Source organism: Mytilus trossulus, chromosome 5 (assembly GCF_036588685.1).
Source record: "Mytilus trossulus isolate FHL-02 chromosome 5, PNRI_Mtr1.1.1.hap1, whole genome shotgun sequence".
NCBI lineage: Eukaryota > Metazoa > Mollusca > Bivalvia > Mytilida > Mytilidae > Mytilus > Mytilus trossulus.
In genome coordinates, this window is record NC_086377.1 from 76,367,267 (window position 1) to 76,393,286 (window position 26,020).

General features: G+C 31.4%; 2 protein-coding genes across 2 annotated transcripts in view; one reads left to right on the top strand and one right to left on the bottom strand.

Moving 5' to 3' along the window:
* LOC134718317 (uncharacterized) overlaps positions 1-26,020 on the bottom strand; it is a 402,856-nt gene that overhangs the window by 296,289 nt on the left and 80,547 nt on the right. The gene's annotated exons all lie outside the window — the stretch shown is intronic.
* LOC134719170 (uncharacterized) overlaps positions 1-26,020 on the top strand; it is a 38,913-nt gene that overhangs the window by 7,967 nt on the left and 4,926 nt on the right. The window contains exons 5-11 of the mRNA XM_063582145.1: positions 1,914-2,367; positions 7,451-8,223; positions 9,640-9,670; positions 17,695-17,966; positions 18,474-18,501; positions 19,636-19,959; positions 21,444-21,734. Coding sequence (XP_063438215.1) covers positions 1,914-2,367; positions 7,451-8,223; positions 9,640-9,670; positions 17,695-17,966; positions 18,474-18,501; positions 19,636-19,959; positions 21,444-21,734 — 2,173 coding nt within the window. The remainder of the gene's footprint in view (positions 1-1,913; positions 2,368-7,450; positions 8,224-9,639; positions 9,671-17,694; positions 17,967-18,473; positions 18,502-19,635; positions 19,960-21,443; positions 21,735-26,020) is intronic.

A 26,020-nucleotide genomic window follows, 5' to 3' on the forward strand; every position in this document is an offset into this window, starting at 1 on the left:
TAACAGCAAGGAATTTATTTTAGAATTTTTCATTACCTAGGCAGATATTTCATCTTGCAAATACAGTTTCTAAAATGATGTATTTTTCTTAAACTTTAAAATAAAGCAGAAAAATCCTTGCTGTTACCAATTCTGTCCTGTTACCGTTGTCCTGTTACTCAAGATAGATTCGTTCATGTTACCGACATGTCTGACTATATTTAAGTATATTTCTAAACCTTTTGTATTGCAAATGCTAAAATCAATAATTGGCATTTGATAAACTATTGCAGTATATACTAGTAAACCACAAATAGTGTCTTAAACTAATTCCTTATTCCCATTAGAAACTTTTTAAAATTGATTCACTTTGGTAACAGGAAAGAACTGGAATTTTTTTTTTACCATTTTTATACGCCCGTCGTCTTTTAGACGGGACGTATTATGGTATACCGTTGTCCGTCCATCCGTCTGTCCGTCCATCGTCCACACTTCGGACAATAACTCAAAAAAACTTTCACCAATTCCCATGAAACTTAAGTGAATTGTTTATATCAATTGACGTAAGCTCCCTTTCGTTTTTTTTTAATTTCAGATTTTAAGTTTTGGATTTATGGGGCTTTATTCATAAAAAAGGGGGGATTTTCAACACTTCGGACAATAACCCACAAAGGCTTTCACCAATGTCCATGAAACTTTGGTGAATTGTTTATATCTATTGATGTAAGCTCCCTTTCAATTTTTATCAATTTCAGATGTTAAGTTTTGGATTTATGGGGCTTTATTCATAATAAAGGGGGGATTTTCAACACTTCGGACAATAACTAAAAAAGGCTTTCACCAATGTCCATGACACTTTGGTGAATTGTTTATATCTATTGATGTAAGCTCCCTTTCCATTTTTATAAATTTCAGATTTTACATTTCCGTGTTATGAATTTTTATGCTTAAAAAAGGGGGGATTTCCCAATTTTGGGACAATAACTAACACTTTCACAAAATTTTATGCAACTTTGATACATTGTTTATATCTATTGACATAGGCTAATATTTAGAATAACTTAGTCTATTTTATCTCATCTATAACTTTTATATAATGTATATGCCTTAATAAATATAAAAGGTACTTGGTACTCAGAAAGTGTGTTGTGAACAAGATAGAATGTATGGATGAAAAATTAAGACAACAAACTTAGTTAAATTTGAGGTAGCCTTGATAGTGCCAATTTTTTTTTGCATTTTTTTTTTTGGGGGGGGGGGGGTATTTGACAGGGCTCACACTATTTCTAGTTGATCATATAAATTCATTTAAAGCATAAAAGACAAGTTAAAAGAGCAACGTGCGTATCATGCGCTAAAGCGCAGCCCTTTATTTAAAATTGCTATTGTTTGCTTATTAAACAATTGTTTGAATTACAGACAACAGTTTATAGATCCCCAATGTGTGTTCTTCGTGCTATTAAAATACCGAGTCTAAAGATTTTGTTTTTGATTTTTCTTATTGCCAAAAATTATACTTTTTCAGATATTGTCTCAAATACACTCTTGACCTGTTTTAGATTTATTGCCAACTTATTAAATGTGACTTGTTTTGTTAACTTGTTTTTCTTTACTAGGTAGGTAAAGTGAATTACCGAACAAAAGTATCAATAACAAGTTTTTCTTTCAAAAGACCTTTTTTATTGTATTCGCCTTGGAATGCAATATTTAACAACTGATAACAGTTTCATTCTGTTATCTTTGAAAGTATAAGAACTAGGTTAAAAGTGTAAAATTGACCTGTAAGAGAAGGTGTATGTCATTCAAAAATTTGAGATAAATCTTAATGTAGTACGCAGTGGAATATTCCACCATTGAAGATGCATATAAATCACCAGGTGTGTGATACAGTATCTTTACAGTGTATTATTCTATCAACTTTTTATGTTTAACAGGAGAATATTGAGATCACACGTGAAGAGCTTAACAGAGGAATTGAGGAGTTGTTTAAAGACCACGAGGGAAAACATCATCTGGTCCTACGACCTCTAATATTTGTCAATGCCAAAGATCAAGCCGACCCAGAAATAGAAGTTCTAAAGAAAACAATAACAGAACTTACATTCGACCACCCATGCTGGGGTGAAAGAATGCCCAATGCTTGTGTTCCACTAGAGCTAGAGATCGCTGAACTAGTGGCAGAAGGAAAACAAATAATGTCATTGGCTGAAGTTAAAGAATTAAATGCTATCAGCGAGGTGTCTGTCCTGTCTCCTGAGCAGATGACTGATTTTCTACATATTCATCATTCTCTGGGGAAGATTGTTTATTTTGATACCCCCCAGCTGAGAGATAATGTCATGATCAACCCCCTTCTTATGGTGGAAGTTATGAGATCTTTTATCACAGGTGAGTATGTTTTTTCATTGTGTAGTGAATATATTTAGGACTCAAATATATGGCGAGTTCCAAATCTATGACAGATTCCTAATCTATGGCAAATGTGACGTTACAAACGTCAAAGAACTCAAATTTATGGCAGATTTTTGTTTTCTCCAAATCTATGGCACATCTGGAGGAAAGAGTAACATATAACGTCACAATTGAATAACGCCATAATTCACCCATATAGTTTTGAACCCCATTCAAGATGAAGATATTTCCCTGACAACAATTTGCAGGTAGTTTAAAGGAAGATGTGACATATTAACCCTGAAGATGGACAAAATGTGCTGTACTGGCCGAATGCCTCGATGAATTATGGCACCGCTATTTTTAGTACCGCATATTTTAGAAAAAAGAGTTTTTGGGGCCCTTTATAGCTTGCTGTTTGGTGTAAGTCAAGGCTTTTGTTGAAGGCGTTGACCTATAATGGTTTAACGCATCATGTAAATATAACGGAATTTGATGAGACTGTTATTAAAGAGAGAGGGTTAGCGCTATAGAACCAGGTTTAATCCACCATTTTCTACATTTGAAAATGCCTGTACCAAGTCAGGAATATGACAGTGCTTGTTATTCGTTTTTGATGCGTTTTGTTATTTGATTTTACCATGTGATTATGGACTTTCCGTATTGATTTTCCTCTGAGTTCAGTATTTTTGTGATTTTACTTTTTACTGTTACAAATTGCAATGGCACTCATACCACATCTTCCTATATCTATTTGGTAGTAGTTTACTGTCTACGGCTCGCAAAGTTTATAAAGTGAAATAAAAAATTACCGGATACAAATTTGATTTAAATCGTCCTTAAATAAAAAAAGATGTATTAACGATTTCGCTAAAATAAATATTATTTGAAAATTCAAACTGTTTATTTTTATTTGTTACTTTTTTTTTCTTTTTTTTATAAAAAAACCGCCTCCTTGTTTTTCAAAGGTCTTATTAGTTGATTAAATGAATTTGTTAAACAGTTACCATGCACAGATTAAAAATGTTTATTTTTTACAGAGCACATCATTTTAATCTTGAAATCTGTATCAAGGCATATAAATTTTTCCTTTATGATTTTTTTTTGGGGTTGACCATTATGGAATGTATATTTCAAAAATGTTTATAGACACGTTCCTATTGTCGTTACACTTGCTTAAGACAAGTAATTGGTCGAAAATGTACTGCATTGTTTTCAATTTGCACAAAACTTGCCATAGATTTGGAAATAACATAAATCCGCCATAGATTAGGAAATTACAAAACTTGCCATAGATTTGGGATGGCATGACGTCACATATACAATAGATTAGGAACCTGCCATAGATTTGAAACCTGCCATAGATTTGAGTCCTACATATATATATAATGCAGGTAAAAATGTTCCAATATCCAAAAAGTGTGTACCTTTTATTAGAGCGTGACAGACTGTTTGATAATATCCTTTACTAATAGTCATGATAGTTGTGTTGGTATGTGAGAATTTTTATGTAATATGATTACTAAAAAAACAATCTTTTTTTATCCACAGTGTTAATAATTGTGAAATGCATGCACTTGTTTAACTAATTTCTGAATGAAAATATTTTTTTTAATTGGTGATGTACGGCAGCAGGCAACCGAGCAGTTTACTCAGATACTTAGATCAAATTTGAATTGTGTGGCGTCACTTTTACTATACTAGAGTTATGTCCCTTTATAAATGGGTAAATTGCTGCATTTTTTGTTTCCATTTTCTTACTTAAGTTTGCCTCGACCAGGGACTTTCTATACTAACGGGGCTCGTCTCTATTGATTTTAACTGATAACTAATTAAGCCACCTGTTTAAAGCTACCACCCAAATATAAACTTAGTTTTGTTTCTCTGATATACGATGCTAGTAGTTATTTGAGTACTTCACATTACATTGTAATTGTATAATTATTATTTGTTGTATATATAAAATCTGATTAATAGCGATTTAAGGTGACAAAAAATATAAGATTTTGAAAGAATGATGAATTATTAAACTTAGAAGTATCGTTTTGAAGAACAACCCAGTTGTGTAAAATTGTTTCCATATCACACAAGATGGCGGCCACTGAAAATTCAACGAACAAATTCCTCAAAGTTCAAAGATCAATATTTAAAAAACAATCCGAGAAATCTTTTGAAAAACAGCATTTTGCAATGACAAAATGTATAAAATTTCATAAAATCGCGCCGTGTAGAGTAAACATGTTTACAATTAGTTTAGTGTAGTGTACACTGGTTTCACATTACATTTGTTCACATCTATACACCTTGTTTAGCTACCTGTACATAAGATTTGTTCCCACTTGTAAACTATATGTCATTTAAATGTTCATTACGTAGAACTGAATATTCAAAATTTTTGGAATTTTGTTCTAGTGCTAAGGGAACAACCATTTGCCTTCAAAAGGGGGGTGGGGGATGGGAATGGAAATATTCTGATCCCCAATTTGATAAAAAAAAAAAATGGTCATACAGATGATAATTTTTTTAATTCTGAATCAAGAGTTTCCCCATACATTATAGTGTAAAATATTACAAAAAAAGTATTTGATCACCAGCATCGAAAAAAATGGAATAAAAACGTACGCGCGAAAAAAAAATCTGACTCAGATAAAAAAAAAATAACCCTCCCCCTTTTTTTAAGTTAAGTGGTTGCTACTTTATAAAAGCCATTAGATATGTCTCGATAACGCATTCGAAAACGTTAGCTGCAACAGCGTGCTTACAGCCGAAAAAAAGGATTGAGATATTAGAGTTTACTACATTTTTACTTTTTCTGTTCGTTTAAAATTGTATTTCTTCTCCAATGAGTATTTGGTAAAGGAATAGGGTAACGTTTTTTTTATTTATTTTACGTGTTATTTAACGGAACTGAGATACTAGACAAATATATCATTTACCTCACACTTTTGTTAGTCATGCATTTATGCGTGAATCGTTTTTTTTAGTGAAGACCAGTGGCGAATATTTCTTTGTACGTCAAGTCGATTCGGGAAGACCTTTTCAAATGAATTAGGCAGCAACTATTTACTTCATTTTTTGTGGAGGGGGAGGGGGGCGTGAGGTATTGATTTTTTTCAGGACAAATTTTGGTGACAAGTCGAAATCAATTGTAGCATATATAGTGGCAGCTGAGGGTGAAACAAACAAATTTTTTTTCAGGGCCAAAAACTGGAAACATTTTTTGTTTCCAAAACAAAATCCATAGCTCACCACCCTCACCTCCTTGCCTTTATGTTTTATACTCGACTATTGTTATGAAGAATACTTCGTAAATGTGAAATGATTTGCTATAAAGTCACGTGACATCAGCTACGGCCGAGATCAGTCTGATGTTGGTATAGATATCGTTATAAGTGACCAGTCCCGTTAGTATAGAAATTCCCTGCTTCAACCAAACTTTATGAATTCTATACAAAAACATGAAAATGCTTATAACCACAAAACAAAGATCAAATTTGAATTTTGGTGCCTTCCCTTTTACCGTTCTAGAGTTATGCCTTTTACAAATGGAAAAAATGCGGATTTTTTTCGTTTCTGTTGTCCAACTTAAGTTTACTTCAACGAAATTTTATGAAACTTAAATATAATGCTTATTACCAAAAAGCAGATCATTTACAAATTTGGGTTGCGTCACTTTTTCCGTAATATGCAAGCTGGGGCATCATCTGTGTCCCATAGACACATTCCCTATTTAGTTTTGTTTTTCAATTTAAACTGAAACTAATATTTATTAAGTATAAAGGTATTAGTATAACTATAGAACTACATGGTTTCAAAATATAAAATATATTTGAACAATCCTAAAAAACTTGCAAGTAGTTCTATCCCATTATGAGTTGATTACCAACATAATTATGTTTTGAGACAATGTGTAGTTGTTATATATTTAAACTGAAACTCTTATATCAGGCTTTTTAAAGAAAGTAAATGTATACATGGTTAGTGTGACATTCATTTTCACTAAACTATCATACATTATTGTTTTGGGACCAGCTGATGCACACCTTGGTTGCGAGATTTACTTTAATGTACCACTGCAACAGTTTGTCATCGCAACTCCTCTCAAACCACACAACAGAATTTCACCAAACCTTTTCAAATAATGAGGACATACTATGTAGTTGTGCATATCGACGGGAAATTGCGATTCAATTTTTTTTCTAGGAGTTAGCCCCTTTGAACTTATTTGCTTCAATGTACTTCTGCAACAGTTTGTCATCTCAACTCCTCTGAAACCACACAACAGAATTTCATGAAATTTTGTTGATAATAAGGACATACTATTTAGATGTACATATTGGCAGGAAATTAATTTTTCTTATACAATTTGTTTTTCTTACACTTATTTATTTCCTCCAATGACAATGTGGGGACGTGGGGTATGTGAGGGTGCTCACTAAGGTTCTTTAATTTGTCCACATTATATTCTATCATGATGTGGCATGGTTTTAATTTTTTAATACATTTTGCTCAAATCGCTGTAGATGTAGCCTTACATTAGGATGAAATTCTGTAAATTTATTGATCTGATAAAGACAAAACTGAACGGGGAATCTTCAAATAACCAGTATTTCAAAGAAAAAAATCACATCTAGTGTTTTTAACATTAACGTCTACCTTATACCGAAAAATTGTGCTTAAACTGGAAAATAAAAATATGAAAGACAGTAATTGACTGACAAAATGTCATCATGGATGACTGTCATACATCATTCTTAGTGTTTCCCTTACAGAAAACATGTACAAGCCATGCAGACATTAGAAATCTAGCAGTTTTCTCACAGCACATGCAAGCCTTGTTTCAGATAATTTTCTTCCAAATGGAAATGATTCAACTTTGATCACCAAATCCTGTTATAACAGACTAGACAAAAAAAAATGTGTTCTGATATAAAAGACATTTAATTGAAATATTAAGATAAATTGTGTTTTCCAGTGATGATCTAAATGAGTGATACCAATTGTTTTATCATGTAGCTTTTATAGATCGCTATAATCTCATAATATAAATAATATTTCATATTTTATTCAATTTTTATAGATGTTGCATTTTGGCCCAAAGAAAATAAAACAAGGAAAACCTTCAAAAAGATGTCTGAAAATGGAATGATTCAAAAAGTAGACCTCTACCAGATTTGGGAACAAGAAGAATTCCGTCAGATTTTACCATTTAAAGAGTACATATTTGATATGCTGATACATCTAGATATCGTATCCGAACAACGGAGATATGATACTAAAACAGGAAGTCGTCTACCATTAGAAAACTTCTTTGTACCCTGTATGCTTACACAAAGAAATGATACAGATTACTTGACACAAGAATGTACACCAGAGAGGACTCTCAGTTTGGCCTTTGTTTTCAAAGGAACCATCATACCTCCAGCCTTACCAAACCGTCTAATATGTGCATGTCTGAGTATGTGGACATTAAAAGAATACCAAGGACGGAAACTTATGTTTTCGGGGTTTGTTGGGTTATCATTTGATAAAGAGCATGATATTGTTGTCTGTGTAGAAGGAAATAAGATCTTTTTGCACCTAGTCCACAAGCGCTCCAAGGGTTTGATAATACCTGATATAGCCACCAGTGTCCGGGATTGTTTGTTTGTTACTTTGGAGAGAATATCCGAATTTTATCAGTCAACTATCCATTGTAAAGCCAACAACAAGTTACCATTCCACACTGAGTATTCCTGCTCAAAATTAAACTGTTTTACTCCAGAAGAAAATATGGTTGTAGATACAGAGGAATGTCTTTGCGAACATGGTGAAAACATTAAACACAACTGGAGAGTTTGGAATCAGAAACTGGTATGTACTTTACTTTAACTATTTTCATTTTGAATAATTTCTTAGGATGCATAAGACATATATTTTTGGACATCATATAGTTGGTTTGTTTCTTTATAAAGAAATAAATACAAAAAAACAAATACAAAAATACCGAGGAAAATTCGGAATGGAAAGTCCCCTATCAAATCGCAAAATGTAATGCTGAAACATAAAAGAAAAAAAAATACAAGGACAATTTTATTCATCAGTATGATAACAATCATTTGTTTTCAACTCTAGCTTTCCGTCTGTTATTTTTTTCGTAACTTTTTCGAGTATAATTAACAGCAATGCCAGTGTAGCAATTATTTGATAAAACCCCTAATCAATGTTCTGCAATTCACAGACACAGTCAAAAAAAAAAAAATAGTATACATTAGGCGCAGACATATTGAGCAGAATGATGTTAAAATCTCGAAAATTCATTTACAACTTACAAACTGAAGTAACAAACACAAAATTGAGAGAATCTTTCGAACTACAAAAAGAGACCAGTTGCTATACGTGATGATGTTCTTCTGTTATACCAACACCAACCACCATGCAAATTTACACTTAATCAAAATGTCATAATAGGTAGGACAACACAATCAGTGTATTAAAAGGTCGCACAACAAACCATACAATCCCTCCAAAAAAGTCTTATAAAGGTATATATTTGTGGTAGTCTCATTGGTGTAACTTTGTAATTCCAAATATTATGATTAATATGAAAACAAGACGATGTTGTATGATTGCCAATGGGAAAGCTCTCCACCAGAGACCAAATGACATAGTAGAAAGCTCTCCACCAGAGACCAAATGACATAGTAGAAAGCTCTCCACCAGAGACCAAATGACATAGTAGAAAGCTCTCCACCAGAAACCAAATGACATAGTAGAAAGCTCTCCACTAGAGACCAAATGACATAGTAGAAAGCTCTCCACTAGAGACCAAATGACATAGCAGAAAGCTCTCCACCAGAGACCAAATGACATAGTAGAAAGCTCTCCACCAGAGACCAAATGACATAGTAGCAACTGTAGGTTATTGTATGGCATTCACTAATCAGAAAAACCCATACCATATATTCAACCATGAAAGGCCCTGAAATGACAGATGTAAAACAATTCCAAAGTGAAAACTAACGAAGTGATTCATGCGTAAAACCAAAAACTAGTAGGATGTTCACCAACAAATAACAACAACGAAAATACAGGCTACTGACTAAGGACAGGCACATACAAATTATGGCTTGATTAAACTTGTTCAGCATAGTTATCAACACTAGTCTAACATTATACTAACATTTAACTTAGAAGCAGATTCTATGTTTTTATTTCTTGGTATGTTAGCCGGATTACGTTAGCTACAAATAATTGTAGAATAATAAAAAGGTATTTCTTTTCTTATAGGAACAAATGCAGTGTGATCCTAGTTGTCCAGGTAAATGTATTGACTATTTCTTTTTCTGTTAAAAGATCTCAAAAATATCATAATTCCTTCGTGAGTAAAATATGTATCGTAGGAGTATATGTAATTTGCATTTAAGTTATATTGTGAGGTGATAACATAAATACAAAACATTAGTAAGATTCACAATAATTCAGTTCTAAAAAGGAGTAGGTTCGTTAAGGACTCATTTTGGCCTCAAATTTCAGTTTCATCTAACAAAAGATTTTGATTCAATAAGTTTATTTGAAAGATGTTAACTGATTAAGTCATTAAAATCGACCCGATTGAAGATGAATTATGGAAAATCTCTCAAATATGCCAAAAAACGTCACTGTTCAGATTGTTTTTGTCTAATCCGTGTTCATCCACAACCTTTATATATGTTATGTATTATCATAAAATACAACTTACATTGCAATATTAAGGATGAACACAAATGCGGCCACTTTCGTTTTACACGGAAACCGTCTAAAATCTAACTAAAATGATAGAATTTTGAAGATTTCAGTAATAAAGCATGACTTAATGGTGCTACAACCCGATATATATGCATTGTATTGTCAAAAGCAGCCCATATTTATGTAGCAGAAACACTCTGTCCAATAAATAACTAAAAGTTTACATTTTAACAATTTTGTAAAACTGTTATATTTTTGGGCCAGAAAAAGGCCTTACCGGACCTACTCCTTTGTGGAATTGAAATGTGTATCATCTATCTTTGTATTGCATTACCACAAAAAAATCTCAGCAAATATTCAAGCGTTACTGATGAGTCTTTTGTAGACAAAACACACGTCTGGCGTAAATCCCAAAATAATCCTGGTTTCTATGCATGATATATATAAGAGTTGACTAGCATATAAACCTTTACTGTTTTTATCATGATTTCACTACTCCATGATGGTCCAAAGTTGGTTGGCTTACTTACCAATATTGTAAGGATAAAAATGATAAAGGAAATGGGGAATGTGTCAAAGCGACAACAACCCGACCATAGAGCAGACAAGAGCCGAAGGATGTTAACTATAAAGTAAAATCACAAAAATGCTAAACTCCAAGGAAAATTCCAAACGGAGAGTCTCTAATCAAATGGCAAAATCAAATGATAAAACCCATCAAACGAATGGACAACAACTGTCATATTCCTGACTTGGTACAGGCATTTTCAAATGTAGAAAATGGTGGATTGAACCTGGTTTTATAGCGCAAAAAAAAGCATTGTTATGTAACTTGATATGATAAGACAAGACATATCTATTAATAATGGAGTTAACTCATGTACAGTTTTGATGTGATTTTTTTTTTAATTTTCATTCTATTGTCACTATAATAAACTCATCATAGAATGATAGATACCAGGATTAAAATTTTGTTTTTCGCCAGATGTGCGTTTCCCCTACCAAAAACTCATAAGTGACGCTCGAATCTAAAAAAGTTGATCAGGCCAAATAAAGTTCAATGTTGAAGAGCATATTGTTGTAGAAACTGGTGTTTTATAAGCGTATAATTTGGAACATTGAACTGCATGTATGTCTAAAGATAAATGTAACTGAAAATTGCTTAGTCATGTTAGTTATAGATTTAATGGGTAGATATAAAAAAAATAGTTTGCAATGTTGTCAACATCAATACTTAAGAAGTTATAAAGGTAACACATAAGTCATATTATAAAAGCTGTTTGACGAACACAAGTTATACTATTTACTTAATTCTAACATGCCTTACTCGTGTTTTCATAACGATCGTAATAATATGAAATGCAGACTCAATTCATAGATATCACCAAAACATAGATTATGAACTAACTAGTTTGATAATAAATGAAATACAAATTTAAATGTATCTATTTGAGTATCATAATTTTAAACTCTAAATAAGCACTTCTTGACAAAACCTTCACATGTATTTCATTTATTTGAAAGCAAATTATATTTTTTTATATTTTTTATACGACTGCCAAAATATAAAGGGATCGTAAATTGCTATCATGTTCTCATCGATGTCATTGTCTGCGTCGTCGTCATCCGACGACATTTCGTTTCTCAATAACTTAAGTTAAAGTGTATGGATCTCTTTGAAATTGAAGCAACAGGTTTAATACTACAACAGGAAAGTTGAGATGGTTTTTGGAGGTGATGGTCCCAACTGTTTAGAAATTAGGGTTGAAAATTGTCCCCAAACAAGCATTTTTCTAGTTTCAGAACAATAACTTGTGTATAAGTATTTTGATTGCTCTAAAATTTTACCCGAAGGTTCCATACCACAAGTTAAAGATTGGGATTCATGTTTGGGGTTATTGCCCAATCTGATCACGAATTTAGGGTCAGCAGGGTCTAAAGCAAGCATTTTTCTAGTTTTCAGACAATAATGCTTGTTTTAGTACATTGATGTCTCTTACAGTACTTGCAACCTTAGGCGTTACTATTTCAGCGATCAATCAGCGGTCATCGATCAGTCACCGATCAGTCAAGTTCGCGTCAAACTCACGTCAGCAATCCGTCAGACTTATAGTAAAAGTAATTGACTGATCAGACTGATCGGACTGATAGAACCGATCGACCTTTGATGACGGATTGACCTGTAATACGTCACATGATAAAATAATGCAAATTACGGAATCTTAGTTTCGTTTAGTTTAATTAAAATGGCGACTAGTGAAAATCGAACGTTCAATGATCATGATGATACATTTTGCTTTAATAATAATAATTTAGCAAAGTTTTATTGAAATGAAATGTACAGATAAAACCTAACATAAATATTATTATTAAAGAATGGTATTTTTGTTTTATTTAGGTTATATATTTTCAAACACGGCGGGTTTTAAAACGGTGTCTACATGGCGATTTTTATTTTTTTATTTTCCAAACATACTCGGGAAATGCAACGATTTGTATAATTAGAACAAGGATTTGCATAGCTATACAAATCCTTCTTATCATCATAAAATTCATTAACAAAAACTTATCATAATCAAGGACTTTCTATATATATTCCTGTCACAATCGAAGCATATAAAATTAAAATAAAAAGAAGACTAATTTGGGATATTTTAAGCAACACAAAATAAAATATTAGTATGATTTCTCGGACACTCTTTTAATTTCATGAAAAAAACTATTCTAATCTATAAAAAGTACAAAAAATCCAATGGCGGTCAATTATTTTTAGTAAAATATTTGAATTTAAAGCAACACGTACAAAAATTAAATATCTTTTTCCTTAAAGTAAGTAGATTTTATGAAGAACAGCCAATCTTGATGTACAAAAAGTACTCAAATCATATGATGGTTAATAATTTGTATCAAAATAAATTAACAACTGCATTCTTATTCAACAAAAATAAAAGTTTAAGTATTTTAATTCTCATTATATCTCAATTCTGATTAGAAGACTTGTCTCAAGATGGTAAAAATAACTGATTTTCAATAAAATAGCATCATTTCTAATAAAAAGAAGACTAATTTTGGTTATTTTTAACAATGCAAATAAAATATAAGTATGATTTCTCTGACACTCTTTCAATTTCATGAAAAAAAACTATTCTAATCTATAAAAAGTACAAAAAATCCAATGGCGGTCAATAATATTTAGTAAAATATTTGCATTTTAGGCAACGCGTACAAAAATTAAATATATTTTTCCTTAAAGTAAGCATATTTTATGAAGAACAGCCAATTTTGATGTACAAAAAGTACTCAAATCATATGACGGTTAATAATTTGTATCAAAATAAATCAACAACTGCATTCTTATTCAACAAAAATAAAAGTTTAAGTATTTTAATTCTCATTATATCTCAATTCTGATTAGAAGACTTGTCTCAAGATGGTAAAAATAACTGATTTCCAATAAAATAGCATCATTTCTAATAAAAAGAAGACTAACTTTGGTTATTTTTAACAATGCAAATAAAATATTAGTATGATTTCTCTGACACTCTTTAAATTCATGAAAAAAAACTTTTCTAATCTATAAAAATTACAAAAATCTAATGGCAGTCAATAATTTTTAGTAAAATGAAGAAATATTTGCATTTTAGGCAACGCGTACAAAAATTAAATATCTTTTTCCTTAACGTAGGCATATTTTATGAAGAACAGTCAATTCTGATGGACAAAAAGTACTCAAATGATATGACGGTTAATAATGTGTATCAAAATAAATCAATTACTGCATTCTTATTCCACAAAAATAAAAGTTTAAGTATTTTAATTCTCATTATATCTCAATTCTGATTAGAAGACTTGTCTCAAGATGGTAAAAATAACTGATTTCCAATAAAATAGCATCATTTCTAATAAAAAGAAGACTAATTTTGGTTATTTTTAACATTTCGAATAAAATGTTAGTATGATTTCTCTGACACTCTTTTAATTTCATGAAAAAAACTATTCTAATCTGTAAAAAGTACAAAAAATCCAATGGCGGTCAATAATTTTTAGTAAAATATTTGCATTTTAGGCAATGCGTACAAAAATTAAATATATTTTTCCTTAAAGTAAGCATATTTTATGAAGAACAGCCAATCTTGATGTACAAAAAGTACTCAAATCATATGACGGTTAATAATTTGTATCAAAATAAATCAACAACTGCATTCTTATTCAACAAAAATAAAAGTTTAAGTATTTAAATTCTCAGTATATCTCAATTCTGATTAGATGACTTGTCTCAAGATGGTAAAAATGACTGATTTCAATTAAAATAGCATCATTTTTAATAAATAGAAGACTAATTTTGGTTATTTTAAACTGAGACTACTATTACACATAGTAGTCTAAGTTTTAAACAACGCGAATAAAATTTTAGTATGATTTCTGTGACACTCTTTCAATTTCATGAAAAAAAAACTATTTTAATCTATAAAAAGTACAAAAATCCAATGGCGGTCAATAATTTTTAGTAAAATGAAGAAATATTTGCATTTTAGGCAACGCGTACTAAAATTCAATAAAAAGAAAAACAATTTTGGATATTTTAAACTATGTGAAAATATTTTGTATGATTTCTTTGACATTCTTTAAACTTTATAAACAAACCATTAATTTTAACTTTATACAGTGAAAAAATCAAATTGTGGTCAATAATTTTCATTCAAATGAAGAAATGATTGCATTCTGGTTCAACAAAATTAAAAGTAAAAAGATACTTCTTCTTCAAATATTCAAATTTATACAAAATTTGTCAATAAAAGGAATTTATAGCAACATATTGAAATTGAAGTTACAATATTTTCAAATATGAGAAGAAAAATTTGCATTTTACGCAACTCGTACATAAATTTAATATCCTTTTCCCTAAAGTAAACATAACTTATGAAGAACAAGCAATCTTGATGAACAAAAAGTACTGAAATAATATTGCGGTTGATAATTTTTATCAAAATATTAAATAACTGCATTCTTATTCCACAAAATAATAGTTTAAGTATTTTAATTCTTTGTATATCTCAATTCTAATGAGAATATGTATCTCGAGTTGTTGGAAATAACTGATTTCAAATGAAACAGTGTCATTTTTTAAATAAATAGATTTGTTTTGGTAGTTTTAAACAATGCGGATGAAATTTAAATATGATGCATCTGACATTCTTTTAATTTTATGAAAAGCGACCATTTCTAAACTATAAAAAGTTCAAAACTTCAAAGGCGGATTATCGGCATTCTCGTAGGTAGAAGTTCATGTTAACTGAGACATATTATGTATGTATTATATATGTTTCTAATGTTTACAATATTTAATACAAAACTATTAATCAACAGAAACAATTTAACGCTTTAATTAAGCATCTAATATAACTGTTATACTATTTTTACTTTTTTATTGCAACCAAATTAACGTGTAAATATGGTGTCTTCGTCGAGGTCCGCGTTCATGGATCGTAAACACTGTTGAGTTCGGTTTACATAAGAATTTGAAATATATACGTATCCGTCCGATCCGTGCATACATTTGATTTACTGATCGATCGATGACCGTTGTCACGGTAACTCCCACATAGGTTATTTGACTTATCTGACGGATCCTATGGGTCACCGATCACCGATCAGTCATCGATCAGTCAAACATCCGTCACCGATCATTCACCGATCAGTCAAGTTCACGTCAAACAGTAACGCCTAAGGTTGCAAGTACTGTAAACTGTACCACATTTCATAAAAAGTTTTTTTTTTAAATATTATTTTTCTGGAATTAGTGGGGGGGGGGGGGACAATGTGTATGCTCCAACCGTAGCGGCAAAAAACATTAAGTTTTACCCGTGTCCTGTACTTGCGTACGTCTTCTTCGCAAAATTGGTTTTCGTTCTCTAACTTGAGTTTGCCCCTGTGAATTGTTATGTAATTTATACACAATTTTTTTTACCACAAAACACAGATCAAGTTTCAATTATGGTGGAATCACTTTTAACGTTCTAGAGTTATGCCCCTTTACAAATTGAAAAATTCTTATTTTGTTTTGTGTCTGTTCTCTAACTTTAGTTTTTCTCAACCAAATGGTACGAACCAAACTTAGATCAAGTACAAACTTTGGTAGCGTCACTTTTACAGTTCTTGAGTTATATAAAGAAAAATTGAGGGAACAATTGCTAAGTCTTTGTTTATTGTTTAAAAACAGATTTACTAATTTATAAGTATTGTACAACAGCAAAGCGCACAGTGTATCGCACAAAAGCAAGAAATCTTCAATTGAATATAAATTAAAATCATATAACCGATACAGTTATTTGACTACATTTATTCTGTGTCAGAAACCTATAATATGTCAAATATTTAATTACAATCCAAATTCAGACCTGTATCAAGCTTGATTTTTAAGTCCTTTCTTGCCCATGTTGCCCAAACAGTTCAGGGTTGTACCTGTGAGGGTGTATCTAGCTGTGCTCAACGAAGCAGTTTATTTTTTTTTTGGTATTTAGTGTTTGCGTTGTTTTTTTGTGTGACTCATAGGACACAATGTCCATTGTGAGATTTCCTATCACTTGGCATTATTTGTCTATCCTCGACTGGTCGTAAAAAAAATCTTTTTGAAAACAACTGGGTCAATTTGAATCAAACCTGGCCATACTTATCATTGGGGTATCTAGTTTAAACACATTATATGTGGTTATCTTCCATTCATAAAGTTATCGTACAAAATCACTACGCACGTTATAGAAATGTTACTAACCATGCTTTTAATACTTGGAGGAAATTACGGACTCTGTTATGTATTAGGGCCTTCATTAATTGCTGATTGATACTTATAAACTCAACTCTGTAAACGGCTTGCATACTAGTCAATATGATGCAAAATGATCAAGGTTACTTCTCTAGACAGTGTCAACTATAATAAAGACCCTTTGCGTTATTAAAAATAATGACCGGTAATTCTCAGTTAAGTATAAGTAAATAGACCTTTTGCTGGAATTATTTTATGTAGACTCATGTCAGGTTTAATTCTTTTACATATGGATGTTCGAAAAAAGTTACAAAAACATTTACTAGGGAGCAAATGCTTTCACAGCCTTACATGCTTTGATTACCAGTTTGATGTGGTATTGCCTATCATTTTGAGTATAAAATAGATAAAGAACTTCATGCCGGCTAACAAATTGGAACTCATTATTTTAGTTGTATAAATACTGGTAAAACAGCAAGGCATGGCCATAGAGATGTAGATAATTATTCTTTATTACAATTTCATAAGAACGGCCAGACATGGTTATTCAGATAAAAATGATAATTGTTCTTGATGGTAGAATATCCTAAAAACAGCCAAACACGGTCATAAACATATAGCTTATATTAAAACAGCCAGACAAGGCCATATAGATATTGTTCATAGAATAGCCAGACAGGACCATAGAAACATCAAGAAAATAGATATTTATTCTTGGTGGTAGACAGTTTCGAAATATAATTACTATCTATATTTGTTGCCAATGTTGACTCATAGTGTTCTAGTAATGTATTGTCACATTTACATAATTATTACCATCTTTTCACAATGTTTGCGTTTTATACAACTTGTAGGTTTGAGTGAATATTCTTTAGATCAAATTCCAAGTAACCCCGAGTTGCTTCGTCTTTCCTGTAATTGTGAGGAAGACTTGATACATGAATTAGCACTTCGTCTTGGAATGGAAGAGATAGATTGGAGAGATATTGGCAAGAATTACACAGGAAATACACAGATGGTCAAGTTTTTGACACTAATTCACTTGAAAGAGAATTATTCAATATGTTTTGGAGATCTAGATAACAGTTTGCAAGAAATGAAAATAACAACACACACATTATGCATGGTAAGCTATATAGATATAAAGTGTTTTTTGCATTTTCATATCTCCCTTTCAATTATGGTCAATTCAAAGTATATTAGCTACGATTTTGACAACATCAAATCCAAGTTTTAAAGCTGCTTACATCAAAGATATGTACTTAAATTTCACAATTAGATCGCTGGAATGTTCACATAAACTACCGAAGTGTCAATAATTGATATTTAATATCATGTTACATAACTATTAATGATATTTCATTAAATATGCATCGGATTTATTTCCCAAGCTTTGCCGACACAGCAGGAGAAATGACCCAGATATATATAGATATGAACATGTGCTATTTCTTTTCTTAATTATTGGATAACTTTTTTTGAAATAAACGGTCATACTTGACGCCATTTATTAAAGATACACCGGAAGAATAATATTAAATATAAATAGTAAGAATTTTATTTTTTTAACTTCTCCTAAGTTCGTAGATCTCATCATAAATGCTTATACAGTTTTATACGACTTCATTTTCAGGTCAGGAGAAGAAAACAAGTGAAATCTAGTGAGTAAACTGTATCTTAAGATATTCATGTACTTAAAACGAAATCTAGTATTTTTGTTGTACTGTACTGTCAACAGAAATGATGCTTAACAGTGAATTTATTAACCCATGGTCAAACCTAGTGTGGGGTTGGCTATAGTGCTGTGTCCTTCTATTCACAGTTACATTCAGTTTAAAATCATAGAAACTGCATATGTTGTTAAGTAATGCACGTATTCTCATAGAAATTAAGTTGACAGAAGCATAAACATGAATTGTGTTTGTTAATTGTTGTGTTTAGAAAAAAACAAAAACATGATCTAATATTGAAAGTGATGTTTTGTCAGTTTTTTCTTATAATCACTTGTCATTATTTTTTACTCTTACTAGACCAATGACTTGGCTAGTGATCATGTATGCCCCTTTGCTTTCTTGTCATTCACTCATAACACATTGTAGTGTGCACTTGTTAGTCTGTTTGTGAAGAAAGTAAATTTTCAGAGGCTGTTTACAAGGGAAGCAGTATGACTAAAAAGGACCTAGAAAAATCCTTCAAAGGTCCATTTTGCCTGAGGGAACTTTATTTCTGTAATAATTTCAAAACATATCAAAGGGGCTACAGATACCAGAGAAACATTCAAACTCATAAGTCGAAAATAAACTGACAATGCCATGGCTGAAAAAGACAAGGACAGACAGAAACACAACAGTATACAACACAAAACACAGAAAACTAAAGACACAAACCCAACTAATCATTATGTGTGATTTAAGGTGTGCCAGGAGGGTACGCAGAAGGCACCCATCGTGTTGTTCATATCAGCTGAAACCAGTCCCAGAAAATATAATGATTATTTAAAACATCATTTGAAAGAAAAATATTCTGGATTTCTTTCAGTGTGAGTAACGGCCTGATTAAATAGTGAATAATGTATAATTTGCAAAAAGTGTGAATGCGAATACAAGAAAAACTCATGTTCAGAATCGAGTCAGTAAATACCATTTGACACTAAAAGTTGATCGAGATTCAGGAAATCTTGTTGTTTTAATAAAGCAAGGACAAGGTGTTTAAAAAGTTCCTTTTAGACTAATGTCCATGAGTCATTGTACAATTATTCACTTACATGTATTATTTAAATATGAATTCTCTTATAGAAATTCCAGACGATATATTAGATTGTATCCCTACAGATGAAATTTTAGACAAGCTAGCACCACAGATTGGGAAAATGGTTTTCCAACTTGGAACAGAACTCGGATTGTCCATAGCGGATTTAGAAAATATCGACAAATGTAGTACCAATTTGACAGCCCAAAATAAGGAAGTGTTATTTACTTGGAGAAAAGACAGATCAGTAAAACCTACAATACGGGTCATTAAACAAGCTTTAGTTAATATAAGAAAAGGTGTACGTTGTTTAGAGGAGGTTGTGAAGAACATAGATGCAAAAACATTAAGAGCTGTGGAAATAGTTACAGGTAATAATATGCTGCGATGGAAAACAGGCATGGAAACTTTTCAGTAGCTTTTTATTTACGGAATAGGTAGCATTCGTAAATAATTCTTAATCTGAAATTTGATTATTCCGTTATGTTCATTCTCCCAGTCAATTTTCAGCCATATCCACTGCGGTTCATTCAGTTAGTCCCTTATATTTTATTAACTTTGCATATGCATTCAAATATCGCCGATCAAATTCATGTGTTCATAGTGTATTAATTTACGTTTTTTGATTGAGTTAAGCCTGCCAATTGATATTTTATCGTGTGGTTTTCTATGTTGTGATGTTATGCTATTGTTTCAGAAAAGGGAAATGGTTTGGATTCATTAAAACATGTAATCCCGCTGGAAATGTTTGCACCTGTCCTAAGTCAGGAATCTGATGTACAGTTGTTGTCGTTTGTTTATGTAATTTATGCATGTTCCCCCTTTCTCGTTTTTTTTTATATAGATAAGACCGTTGGTTTTCCCGTTTGAATGTTTTTTCACTAGTAATTTTGGGGCTCTTTATAGTTTGTTGTTCGGTGTGAGCAAAGGCTCCGTGTTGAAGGCTGTACATTGACCTATAATGGTTTACTTTTTTAAAATTGTTATTTGGATTGGCACTCACACCACATCGTCCTATATCTATGTTAAAACAATTCACTTGCTGTCAACTTAGTAGCTGTTCAGACAATTTAGTATACAGGTGGCATCTGAAATCATCTAGGAATCTTTTTCAAACTATTTGTATATGTTTGCTTCTAGTTGATAAGGTGTTTTTTTTTTAATTTAGTTCTTTGAAATGTTATAGTAGTATTGGTATACTACTCTTGTGAAGTATTGGTTTCAGTGTTTCTGTTGTTCCAATGTTTTCCTCATATACTTGATGTGTTTCCCTTGGTTTTGGTTTGTGACCTGGATTTGTTTTTGCTTAATCGATTTATGGCTATTGAACAGGGGTTTACTACTGTTGCCTTTAAGACACAAATCAAACAAACAATTAACAGAAACACTCAAGCTAGTAAAAAAAACACACATAAACAACTAATGAAAGAAAAAAAATGTACCCGAGACAAAATATCAATCAATACACAGCATATAATTTAGTTTAATTACGGTATAAACACTTTCGGAAAACTTGACATAATATTTCGATTTTACTGTGAATATATCTATGTACATTTTCGGGAGTTTGCTTCTTATACAGGGATATCATATCTGCGGGCTAAAGTTGAAGGTTCTTCCATAGAATTAGATATTGTTTTGAGAGTTTGAGCTGTGCTCAACTTTAAAATTCCATATGTTGTATGCGTGCAATTTGAAAACTTGAACATAAGTTCAGACTTTTCGTTTGCCTGACAATACATATTTTGAAAAGAAATCAGTACATGCAGTATGCTTACTGAATACAAAATATAATCATTTTGATATTTAAGTCAACTTACATGCTACACGAAATTTTGTTTTACTACAATTACAGATAAAATCAGAGATAATGCAGACAGAATCATACAGGACATACAAATCAGTCAAATTTTAGATCATATGATGACACATCTGGTGATATCAGCAGACGACAGACGTGATATTGAACATTATCCTCGACAAGATGATCAGAGCAAAGCATTGCTGGATATTGTGATTAAACGGAGAGAACCTGCTTACAGTGTGTTTGTTGATGGATTATGTAATTATGGATACGAAGATATCGCTAATGATTTGAAATGTGATTTTAGTCCAAGTTCAACATTAGTATCTGCTGAAAATGAAGGTATGAATAAAGGGGTCATAAACACAAGCAACGAATGTTTATACTGAAACATAAAATATTTTGGTACTTCTGCGCATGTTAGTGTGACATTGGACACAGAGTGTAATTGATATGATAATACTTTGTAGATGCAAAAAAGTTCCTCAGATGGGTTTGATTTCTTTTTGGCTTGATTCATTTTGAAACAATAGAATATCAAATTTCACTGAATGATGCAAAAATCAATATCACTGCATATATATGAGAAATATATTGTTCGTCAATAGTTTCCCACATTAAGGTAAACACATCTACACTGCATCAAGAATAAACTTTATATATACAATAGCTGGGTATTAATAAACTTTATATATACAATAGCTGGGTATTAATAAACTGTATATATACAATAGCTGGGTATTAATAAACTTTATAAATACAATAGCTGGGTATTAATAAACTTTATATACAATAGTTGAGTATTAATAAACTTTATATATACAATAGCTGTGTATTAATAAACTTTATATATACAATAGCTGGGTATTAATAAACTGTATATATACAATAGCTGTGTATTAATACACCTTATATATACAATAGCTGGGTATTAATAAACTTTATATATACAATAGCTGGGTATTAATAAACTTGATATATACAATAGTTGTGTATTAATAAACTTTATATATACAACAGCTGTGTATTAATAAACTTTATATATACAATAGCTGGGTATTAATAAACTTTATATATACAATAGCTGTGTATTAATACACTTTATATATACAATAGCTGGGTATTAATAAACTTTATACATACAATAGTTGTGTATTTGCATGTATTAATAAACTGTATATATACAATAGCTGTGTATTAAAGAATTGGTATTAATAAAACATTTGAACTTTCAAACCATCTATGGACTAATACGTATCAAGTAAGTAAAATTAAAGAAAATAATGCATTAAAATACTATTAGTTATTATGTAAAATTAAAGCCATCTCTGTTTATACATTAAACATCTCTATCCGTATCAACTCGTTTGATAGATAATATAATGCCTAAATTATCCATTAGTTGCTGACAAAAAAGGCAATACAAGTTGAAGTTCTTGGTATTACCTGTAATTCTTTATTCAATAGTTATACAGCTTATAGAAAAAAAAAATGTTTATTGACGAATGATAATTATGAAGTATTGTTGACTGTGTGTATGCCCAAATCATGAGCATTATGTGATTTCGGTCTGTTTTTCCGTTCGTTCTTACGTCTGTTCGTTTGTCTGTACATTTCTCCGTCAGGTCATCCGTCTGTTCATTTGTCTGTACATTCCTCCCTCCGGTCATCCGTCTGTTCATTTGTCTGTACATTTCTCCCTCCGGCCGTCCGTCTCTTCATTTGTCTGTACATCTCTCCCTCCGGCCGTCCGTCTGTTCGTTTGTCTGTACATTTTTCCATCAGGTCGTCCGTCTTTTCGTTTGTCTGTACATTTCTCCCTCCGGTCGTCCGTCTTTTTGTTTGTCTGTACATTTCTCCCTCCGGCCGTCCGTCTGTTCGTTTGTCTGTACATTTCTCCATCAGGTCGTCCGTCTCTCGTTCCCGGTTCAGATTAAACTGGGTTAAGATAGTGTTTGTTGAAGTTGAAATCCAATTAATTTCAAACGAAGTACATGTTCCCGATGATATTATATTTTGTATTTAATTCCAAATTATTTTTTTACCCCAAGTTCACTGTTCACTGAACATAGAGAATAATAATCCAAGTGGAGCATACGTGTATAATGGACACATACTTGTTTCTCTCTCATATTTTCATGTATTTGAAATAAATCAATAAAACACATTTATAGCGAACAAATGGTTATTGTTGGAATTTTTCTTTGTATAGAATAATGGAAGTAGATTCTTAATACTTATGGTATCGAAGAGTTGATAATTATTATAGGCCACTTGTCTAAATATCACATGTTAAGAAAGTAGGTGAGATAAATTCGTTACATATTGTGCTAGTGTCCTAATACAATATATATGGGGTCAATAAATTCCATATGGGGTTTCGCTCTCACCCCATATGGAATTTACTGACCCCATATATATCGTATAAGGTCACTAGCACACTATGTAACTAATAATATATCCTCCTCATAACTTTATTGGAGCAGTTTAAGGGTAGGAGCACACGTCTGGATATGAAGTTTATATAATGATAATTGGGAAGTTTAAATCGACCTGTTTCTCATAAATTTTAGTGTGAAGTTGACCATTGTCAATCATTTGTAATAATATTGAGGAAAAGATTAAGATATGAAGTAGTCCTTCTAATGCCAGTAGTATTCTTAATTTCAACTTCACTGGGATATATCAGATGTTAGTACTGGCTGAATATAGGTTATTCAGTGATAGGACATCATCAGTATATCTGAAAGTAAAATTAAAGAAATTTGCAAGGTGATTTTCTTATTGTCTTTTAGAAGATTCAAAATGAATTCTGCTTCATACGAGTACAAAAACAAATTGTCCAGTAAGGGTGCACACTACGTACCCATTAAAATACTGACTTTCTGTTTAATTATTATTTTCCAAACTCAACAAATATATTGTGGATCAAAAAGTCAAGCATTTTGGTAGTATCATTTTTGGTATATGTTCTTGTAGAATCAGTATGGTTCTTTACAAAATAAGAATAATTATAACCAAAAACAAGAAATTTGTATCTACAATTCCAATTTTTATATACAAAAAGCTCTGATTAATGAGATGGCGAAATCGATCTTTCAATTGACCATGGGAAAAAGCAGCGTACAGCTCAGAAAAGTGAAAAGTCTTAATGTTGCTACAGAATTTTAGAGATTGTGATCTGAGATGAAGCAGTAGATCTTTAGAATTGTTAAGAATTTGATTAACACCATGGGTAGAATATATCTCATCACAATATGTGTTAAGGCCATATTTTACTGTAGAAGGAATAGTATAATTGGGGTACAGTTTCTGCGTTTTCTTTGATGTTGATACAAAATGGAAGGACACATTTGTGTTTTGTAAAATTTAATCCTTTGTAAATGATGTTACAGAATTTGTAGGTCTTTTACATCATGGGTTTGACACTCCTTGTGAGGTTAAATCAGGAAAACGCATTATACACTTAGGAGAAATAACAATTATTTTTTTTTAATGCCTTTTTTGTAAATAACAATTATCTTCTTAAACGTCTTTTTGTCGAGCCTTCGACTTTAGTCGAAAAAGCGAGACTAAGTGATCCTACATTCCGTTGTCGGTGTCGGCGGCGGCGGCGTCCACAAATATTCACTCTGTGGTTAAAGTTTTTGAAATTTTAATAACTTTCTTAAACTATACTGGATTTCTACCAAACTTGGACAGAAGCTTGTTTATGATCATTAGTTAGTAGATAGAAATAAAAATCTGCGGGGAAACATTACATTCACTCTGTGGTTAAAGTTTTTTAAATTTTAATAACTTTCTTAAACTATCCTGGATTTGTACCAAACTTGGACAGAAGCTTGTTTATGATCATAAGATAGTATCCAGACGTAAATTTTGTAAAAAAATAAATCCATTTTTTCCGTATTTTACTTTTAAATGGACTTAGATTTTCTTCCAGTTTACATTACATACAGTCTGCAGTTAAAGTTTTCAAAACATTTATTAGATTCATCAACTATTTTTAATTTTTACGAAACTTGGACAGAAGCTTCTTACAATTATCAGATAGTATCAAGAGGAATATTTTTATTGATTTTTTTCCTCATTTTTGTTGAGCCTGCAATTTACAGCAAAAGTAGGCGAGACACTGGGTTCCCCGGAACCCTTACAAATTTTTTGTTATAGTATTTTGTGCATTTCATTACATTTGCTTTGGTTTCACCTTCAACAACTTCAACCGTTTGATCAAAGCCATATTATTCAATTTTGTTTCAGAAGTTTGTATTATTGATCTTCTAATTCTTTTCATGAAGATCCTATTTTCCTTCATCTAAGATCCTTTTTTCCTTCATCTAAGGTCCTATTTGTATTCATATAGGGTCCTATTTTCCTGATTCGTAACAGGTACTTAATGAATAATTACTTATAACTGTAGAAAAGAATCGTGATAATTTCTATTGCAAAGACAATAGTTTTGGTCAACTATGAATTGTTTTCATATTAAGAACAAAAATACCAAACCAAAAAAGCAATTTACTATACATTGTGTATATATTTATAGTTTAAACATATTTATTTATAGGGGATTGGGAAACAAGGTTTGCAACTTATATTAATCCCTTTGCACTTTGCGGATGTGAGTG